Source organism: Otolemur garnettii, unplaced genomic scaffold (genome assembly GCF_000181295.1).
Source record: "Otolemur garnettii isolate 467f Iridium unplaced genomic scaffold, OtoGar3 scaffold00003, whole genome shotgun sequence".
Classification (NCBI taxonomy): domain Eukaryota; kingdom Metazoa; phylum Chordata; class Mammalia; order Primates; family Galagidae; genus Otolemur; species Otolemur garnettii.
In genome coordinates this window covers 38,061,700-38,070,794 of record NW_003852398.1, presented here as the reverse complement: position 1 = coordinate 38,070,794, position 9,095 = coordinate 38,061,700, and the positions used below count along the sequence as shown (strand labels likewise).

At 36.8% G+C, this 9,095-nt stretch overlaps 1 protein-coding gene across 1 annotated transcript in view; it reads right to left on the bottom strand.

Moving 5' to 3' along the window:
• Positions 1-9,095, bottom strand: part of FAM13B (family with sequence similarity 13 member B) — a 97,818-nt gene that overhangs the window by 39,034 nt on the left and 49,689 nt on the right. The window contains exons 8-9 of the mRNA XM_023514687.1: positions 1,937-1,978; positions 1,142-1,297 (exon numbers count right to left, since the gene is read on the bottom strand). Coding sequence (XP_023370455.1) covers positions 1,142-1,297; positions 1,937-1,978 — 198 coding nt within the window. The remainder of the gene's footprint in view (positions 1-1,141; positions 1,298-1,936; positions 1,979-9,095) is intronic.

The window sequence follows — 9,095 nt, the reverse complement described above, 5'->3', positions numbered from 1 at the left end:
AGGCGCCTGCCACAACGCCCGGCCATTTTTTGGATGCAGCCATCATTGTTCTTTGGTGGGCCCAGGCTGGGAATTCGAACCCGCCACCTTAGGTGTATGTGGCTGGCACCTTAGCCGCTTAAGCCACAGGCGCCGAGCCGAATCTTCCAAATTTCAATACATCCTTCTAATCAGTCCCCCCCAAAAAACTGACATATGAAATCATTACCATGTGGTCTCTGAAAGAGGCACATACATATCCTGAACTACAGGGCTGGGGTAACAGGAAAGAAAGTGAGGCTTTCCTCCATTTAAAGCAAAGTAACATTACACATTAATTACAGGTACTTTTAAACTTACACAAATTCAACTACAGGTTGACTATCCCTTATCTGAAATGCTTGGAACCAGAAGTGTTTCAGATTTTTTTCAGATTTTGGAATATTTGCATTATACTTGCCAGATGAGCATCCCTAATCTGAAAACCCCAAATTTAAAATGCTCCAATGAGCATTTCTTCTGAGTATCATGTTAGTACTCAAAAAGCCTTGAATTTTCAGATTAGAGATGTTCAACCTGTATTAATAACAAACCTAACAAAACGTGGGGAAGGGAGAGGCTGGTGGGCAGGGGGTCACAATAGCAAAAGATGATTCTGCCCACCATTTCACTCAATGACCACATGCATTAGAGTGATGTAAACCTGCTCTCACATACACATATCTATCTGTCCAGACCATTACACGCCCGCCCCTCACAGTGTGACCATCTCTTGCATAGAGTATGAATCTAATTTTAAAAAATTACTTTTCATACAACATAATCCACAAAGGTAAACTTATTACTTCATTTAGTGTTCAAGAAGGAAAACCTGGCTGTATTGGACCTAATAAAAGATGCTTTATGAAAAAGTTATGACATTTTTGATGTCATGGATGCACATACAAATATACACAAAGTCACTTTGCACAATGACTTTCAGCAATCCCCAAGACAGACAAGACTCCATCATTTACATACAAATAGACACAAAGTCACTTTCTACACTGTGACTTTCAGCAATCCCCAAGATAGACAAAACCCCATTATTTAAATAAAAAAATTTTTTAAGTAACAAGACCGTTTTGTAACAAACAACAAATAACAGTAAAATGGTTCTTACTGGTTATTAGATCCTTCCCCATCACAATTAATACTTTCTGCTTCATTATTACACACCAGACTTTGCTGCTGTAAATTCTTAAGATCATGATCTATGCTGCTCTGCAGATCAAAAAGGTGCTGTTCCACAGCTGCTCTAATTGTTCTTTCTAAAATGCTACATAACAGAACACATTATAGTGAGAAAGAGTCACTCTACCTAGATAGGCCACATAAACACAAATGTTGAAATCTATACCAGTAAAACAAATCATTATGGCATTTAAATGAGTAAACCAAAGTGTAAAAAGAAATACATGATACTAGCTTAAATTTTAAAGTGAAATCTATCCACACAGATGAACCTATACAAATCAACCATAATGTCACAATCATGTCTCATGGGGTGAGAACAACTGTCCCAATAATTCATTCCTCACTATATAGAAGGCCATTTAAATAGTTAAAACTTTTCAAAACTTCATTTATAAAGCAAAGTATTTATCAATACTCAGCTAAATAAAAGAAACTATGAGTACTGTTCATATTTTTTATGTGATGTCTATAAAGAAAATGTAAAGCTCTCTCAACATTTTTCAATTACTTCAAAGGATAAAAAAATCATCTAAAGAAAGCTCATCTTTATTTTGTATAATAGGGCAATGGATTCTTTCATGTTCCTACAGTATATGAAATACTAATTTACCACCTATGTACAATCTTTCCTCTAAAGTAAATACAATACACGATTTTCATTTCTATAGCTTAGTAATATTTCGAATTTTATAAATGTGTCTTCTACAAGTATACTACTTACTCTGCAGAGGCTGGTAACATGCTGATGGGAGTTATATGGGCACTGTAATCAAAGGAAGAAATTAGCTATAAAATTTTCAGTATGAAATGACTACAATATGTGTTGAAAAGTGCCACATTTGCATTACCTTGACACAACCAGAAATGCATGCACTAAGTTTTAGGTTGTCAATTACATATCAAATTGGAAAAATTTTCTGAATCTGGTTGGGAAAGGTTTCAAATATTAATCAAAGAAAATAAATCTGAGAAAACATAACTCTAGTAAGACCAAAATAAAAAAGTACTCACTCAATATTCATTATGGGCTAGGAACCTGACATGGACTTATCTTGTTTAGTAATTTTTAATATCCTAGGAGTTATAATTATTTCCACTTTTCCACAAAACTGATGCTTGAAAATATTCATTAACTTGCTCTAATGCACACTCAGCCCTGGGTTGGGGACCCAAAACCTCTGCAATTAGCAAAGATGCCCTACTGCCTTCTACAATTAAAAACAAAAATATACACAGCATAGTATGAACATCTCTAGCAGAGCATGAATCTAATTTTCCTTTAGAGACAGGGTCTTGCTCTGTTATTTGGGCTAGAGTGTGGTGGCATTATCACAGCTCACTGCAGCTTCCAACTCCTGGGCTCAAGCAATCCTCCCACCTCAACCCTCCTGAGGAGTTGAGACTATATACATGCACCTCTATGCCTAATGTTTTTTTTTTTTTTTTAATGGAGACAAAAGTCTCATTCTTGCACCCTGGGGAGAGAGCCGTGGCATCATCACACCTCATAGCAACCTCAAGCAATCCTCTTACCTCATTCTCCTGAGTAGCTGGGACTACAGGTGCCTACCACAATGACAGGCTAGGTTTTTTCCCGTCTATTTTTAGTACACACTGGGGTCTTGCTCTTGCTCAGGTTGGTCTGGAACTCCTGAACTCTGATAATCCACCCACCTGAGCCTCCCAGAGTGCTAGGATTACAGGCATGAGCCAGCATGCCTGGCCAGTATTTTATATTTCAGTTATGAGCTGCTATTAAATTCCAGAAGTTAAATCTTTACATGGCACAATCTTTTATATTTTCCTTGGTAATATTTATATTTGCTACTAAACTTAGATGATTCCTTACTTATTGAGAAATATTCCTTTTATTTTTTAATATCTAATTATAGTCTGTAGTATACTAAATTGAATGGTGTGAGGAAAATCCATAAATCCAACACCATTCTCTTCATCATTTAATGGTTAATTTCTGGTGACCTTTTGCTTTATCTTATATCTTAATTATATCTTAATTCTGAATCTAAGTCTGTTAGTAAAGTCTTACATAATGTTTAATTTTTGGTAGACCTTATCAAATTTACCACTGTTACTTGTCTATTTATTCTCCCAAAGGGATTTTGTTAACTTTGTCAGCTTAGATTGTCCCTAAAACACTAGTAGATAAATGGACACAAAACACTTCTTAAAGAATCTAATGAACAAAACAAAAAGAGATCAACCTACCTAGAAATGTAAATTAAAATAAGGATTAAATTAAAATTAATATACCTATGTATTTTTGCTCATGTTACTATACTACACTGATTAAAGCTATGAGATTGACATTCACGTTGCTAGTGGGAAAGTTAATAAGTAAAAAGTTCTTTTAACCACCTACACAATCATATGAATGGCAAAACATAACTATAGTTCATAAAGTAGAAGGGAAGAGAAGAGAGAGGGGTAGAGAGAGGAGATATGGGAGAAGGGAGGGTATTTGGGGAGACCTCACTTAATGTGCATGATGCAATGGTACATTTCAAAACTATTAAGAAATGAGTGTAATTGTGATGGATGTGTTACTTGGTTCAACGTAAACATTTCACATTGTATATCAAAGCAGTACCCTGAACCCCATAAGTGCATCAATGTACAAAGTTATGACTTAATAAAAAAATAATTAATTACAAAAAAAAGAGATGCTAAAATTCTCATGTGCCCAATAGAGGCCATTCATCACAAGCTTTGAGGTATTTATAATGCTTATAGCAAATATAATGGAAGAAATCATTTTAATAACCTCTGAAGATTTCTGTTTCACTGTATTTATTTTTAAACTTATTTTTTAAGTTACAGATAAGTATATGTATTTATCATACTCAACATGATGTTTTGAGTATACAAACATTGTGAAATGGTTAAATCTAGCTAATTAAAGAGGAAATTGTCTCAAAAAATAAAAATAAAAAGTTTTTTTGGGGCTCGGCATCTGAGGCTCAAGTAGCTAAGGCACCAGCCACATACACCTAAGGTGGCGGGAGATCACTTGAGCCCAGGAGTTGGAGGTTCCTGTGAGCTGTGATGTCACAGCACTCTGCCCAGGGGGATAGCTTGAGGCTATGTCTCAAAAAAAAAAAAAAATCCTGGGCTCAAGTCATCCTTCTGCTTCCACCCTCCAAAGTACTAGGATTACCAGTGTAAAATTGGCCTGAGTCTACATTTTTAACACTTATTATGATTCTTTACTACCATACTAGTAAATTTGAGTAACACTGACCTAGACCTATACCTACCCTCCAAAAACAATAAAGTTTAATAAGATTTCCAGTTATCCAAAGGAGCCAAAAAAGAGGCACAAGTTCTAACAGACTTAAATTAAGTAGCTAGGCCAGAGTAGCTGATTATTTTTGCTTCCTACTTATTTTAATTGCTACTGAAAATACAAACATATATATAGAAGTAGTAATCAGCAAGCTGGATTATTAGTGCAATAGTAAAGATTCTTTAGCCCTGAATATGCTGTGACAATCAAAGAAAACAGCCCTTTTTAATAAGTAATCTACCACACAGACACAGTTAATGAATCAAATATAGATCTTGTACTTTCAGAGTCAGATTGTCACTCACAAGGCTACACACAAAATTGATTTTACAACTTTGTTCTCTAAGCTTCTGAAGGAAGATTTCACAGATTTTAGTTACTTTTTATTTTCAGACTTTTGTCAAATTCTGTGGATAAAAAACCTTCAGGTAAAAACCAGGGTTTACACCTATGGATATAAAAAAGACTTATCAATCTAGCTATGTGTCTATAACTAAATTGGACAGGTAATCACAAGGATGTAAGTTCTATTAAGAAAGATACAAGGCCCATGTTTGCATTAATGTAATAATAATAAAAAAAAAGGAAAAAAAAGAAAGAAAGATACAAGGTATTAATAATTACGGATCTATTTCAGGTCAATTATTTAGGTACCACAGGCAGATGATATAAAGACTACCTAAAAACATTAATTGTGTTCACTAAACCCTAGACAAGGAAGACTACCAGTCTAAAAGGACAAACATATTTTAAAGTTCTCTAACAAGTATAACTAAAACTGTAGTCATTCTCTCCTTGCTGTTAACTCTACTTTTAAATCTGCCTATAATCAAATATTCTTCTTGAGAATCTAAGATCAATCTTGTAACCACTTATTCCAATTACTAATTTTTTATAACTAAAACAAAACAAAAACAATTTTTTATAACTCAAACAAAGTTATCATAAGGAACTACTATTACAGTTTCCTAATTGCAAATATTTAATGGTACAAACAATATTTCTTTCTTTCTTTCTTTTTTTTGGAGACAGAGCCTCAAGCTGTCACCCTGGGTAGACTGCTGTGGCATCACAGCTCACAGCAACCTCCAACTCCTGGGTTCAAGCGAGTCTCCTGCCTCAGCCTCCCAAGTAGCTGGGACCACAGGCACCCGCCACAACGCCTGGCTATTTTTTGGTTGCAGCCATCATTGTTGTCTGGCGGGCCCAGGCTGGATTTGAAACTGCCACCTTAGTATGTGGCTGTTGCCTTAGCCACTTGAGCCACAGGCGCCAAGTCACAAACAATTATTTCAATAAATGAACTGCACAAGGAAGCTCAATTAAACAAACCTGATTAGGATCACTTTACCTGTACAACAAAGACTTACAAGACATTCTGAAGACCCTGAAATCTCCCCACTAAAATATCAAATAAAGAGATTTCACTTCAAACACAGTAAAGGATGGTGGTGGGCTAATAAAAATTGCTGAGCAATTTCAGTGCTGAGTCCTCCTCCCAAATACATTTAAATGGAGCTTTAGACTGCAATAAGAGATCCCTACTGGCAAGGAGGTACCCAATCAATAATCCAATTTTTTTTTTCTTTTTAAGAGACAGGAGCCTCAAGCTGTCCCCCTGGGTAGAGTGCCGTGGCAGCACAGCTCGCAGCAACCTCCAACTCCTGAGCTCAAGCAAGTCTCCTGCCTCAGCCTCCCGAGTAGCTGGGACCACAGGAGCCCGCCACAATGCCCAGCCATTCTTTGGTTGCAGCTGTCATTGTTGTTCGGTGGGCCTGGGCTGGATTCGAACCCACCACCCTGGGTATACGTGGCTGGCACCCCAGCCACTTGAGCCACAGGCACCGAGCCCAATCCAAATTTCTTTATAAGTACTTTATAACTGTTCAAGAGATGGAGAAAGGAGAACAAAATTTTAGATCTGGCTAGAATGTCTACAAAAATAGGCTTAAGTCAGGCGGCTCAAAGGAATAGGGCGCCGGCCCCACATACCAGAGGTGGTGGGTTCAAACCCAGCCCTGCTGAAAACAAACAAACAAACAAACAAAAAACTGCAAAAATAGGCTTAAGTCTAATCCCCCAAGATAAGCAGAGACACTAATCTATCTGTTTTCATTAGTCATACTACTATAACCTGGGGTATAAATTATAACAAATATGAAATTGCTAAAACAGATCTCCCACAGGTAGAATATTATTGTTCAATTATACAATTTCAGAAAAACGTTAATGGTTAATTGCTTTCTTTCATTTTTTTTTTTTTGACACAAGAGTCTCACTATGTCCTTCCGGGAAGAGTGTCCTAGCATCATAGCTCACAGCAACCTCAAACTCTTGAGCTTACACAATTCTCTCTGCCTCAGCCTCCCAAGTAACTGGGACTACAAGAGCCTGCCACAATGCTCAGCTATTTTGTTGTTGTTGCAGTTGTCATTGTTGTTTAGCTGGCCCAGACCAGTTTGGAACCCACCAGCCTCCGTGTATGTGGCTGGTGCTGTAACCACTGTGCAATGGGCACCGAGCCAATGGTTAATTTTTCAAATCTAAAAATTGGATGACTTCCAATTAAGTCATGCCATAACCATACCAAAATTACACTGAAAAGCTATGGTTTCAAAAATTGAAACATATAAAACGAAACACCACATACCCCTCTAAAAACAAAAGCGAAAATCCTTTACTCATCAATGTGGGAGTACTCTATACCTATGATAAGTGCATATTGAAAGATTTTTCAGTATTACAAAGTTAGTCAATAAGCTGATATATTTAAAATATATCTTTAAAATAATAAATACATCGTTTATAAGACAGGGGAAAAGAAAATGTCAATATTCATCACGTGCAAGTATAAATCCTACTTTTTCCACCCAACATTTCTGATGTTCCCAACCAAATTACTACTGACTCCTTTTTAAAACGCTCTTTAATGGTACCTGGATTGAAAATGTGAACTGATAAAATCTATCAAACGAAATCTTTTGCACTATCTGATTCAAGGGATGAGAGATAAGAAAAAAAGATACCATTATTCAACAACACAGTTATCATGCCTTTCTAGTCACATTTAAAGGCACATTTTCAACAAGGCAACCACAAAATGGAGACGGATCTTAAAATTCTAACCTCTGGTTCAGTGCCCATAGCTCAGTGGTAAGGCCATATATGCCACGGGTGGTGGGTTCAAACCCGGCCGAGGCCTGCAAAAAACCATAATGACAACTACAACAAAAAACTAGGTGGGTGCTGTACAGAAACCTATAGTTCCAGCTACTTGGAAGGCTGAGGCAAGAGAATGCTTAAGCCTAAGAGTTGGAGGTGGCTGTGAGCTGTGACACCACAGCACTCTACCTTTTTTTTTTGACTTGTCTCAATAAAAACCCCCAAAATTCTAAACTCAAAGCTCATTCTAAACCACTTTCACCTACTTCTTTCCTGTACTTCATCTAAAATTAAACCATGAGAAACCAATGAACTGGCTCAGCGCCCATAGCTCAGTGAGTACTGTGCCAGCCACATATACCAAGACTGGTGAGTTTGAGCCTGACCTGAGACTACTAAACAACAACTGCAACCAAAAAATAGCTGGGCATTGTGGTCAGTGCCTGCAGTCCCAGCTACTCAGGAGGTAGAGGCAAGAGAATCACTTACACCCGAGAGTTTGAGGCTGCTGTGAGCTGTGATGCCACAGCACTCTACAACGGGCAACGTAGTAAGACTCTGTCTCAAGAAAAAAAAAAAAAGAAAAAGAAACCAATGAACTTACAAGAAAGAAGCCCCAACATGAGCAACTCACCAATAAAAGAATGCATTTTCATTCTTTCTAAATTCCAGGCCTTCCCCAGACATTAGAAACACAATTCTAAATAAACTTTGTAATGTGAAATAATTAATTTTTTGATTTGTGGTTCTGTGGGCCCTAAGCACAAGTTAAAAATCACCTATCAAGCCAAAATAAAGCTTTCTAAAACTGCTTAGGAAAAAGATTTTAAAGCACGGGGGGTAAGGGGTTAAGAACTATTTATTCCCCCATCTCTCTTTAAAATTTTTAAATGTAAAGATTCCCATAAAATGTGTACATTTAAATACAAAGCTAAATGACAAATACGTGATTATAAAGCAACAATTAGAAATAACCTTGAGGGTGGTGCCTGTGGCTCAGTGAGTAGGGTGTCAGCCCCATATACTGAGGGTGGTGGGTTCAAACCCAACCCTGGCAAAACTGCAACAACAACAAAAAATAATAAAAAAGTAAAGTTTAAAAAAAAAATAGAAATAACCTTGAGATTTCCATGGTATTCACAAATAAGACTAAACCTCAAGATCTACCAAAATTACTGCTTTTTCACGCACTCTAGGCAGCTCATAACCTGAACCTCGCCATTTTGCCCACTCTGAACACAGCTTAACTCTTAACAAAGTAATAGCTAATGGCAAACAACCAAAAAAATAGCCTAGGCATAAACAGACCAATCAATACAACTCATGCAAAAATATTAAAACTACCTGGTTCTAAAGAGTAGTCTATGAGAGGGTACCCATGATACTTTCTTTTTTTTTTTTTTTTTTTTTTTTT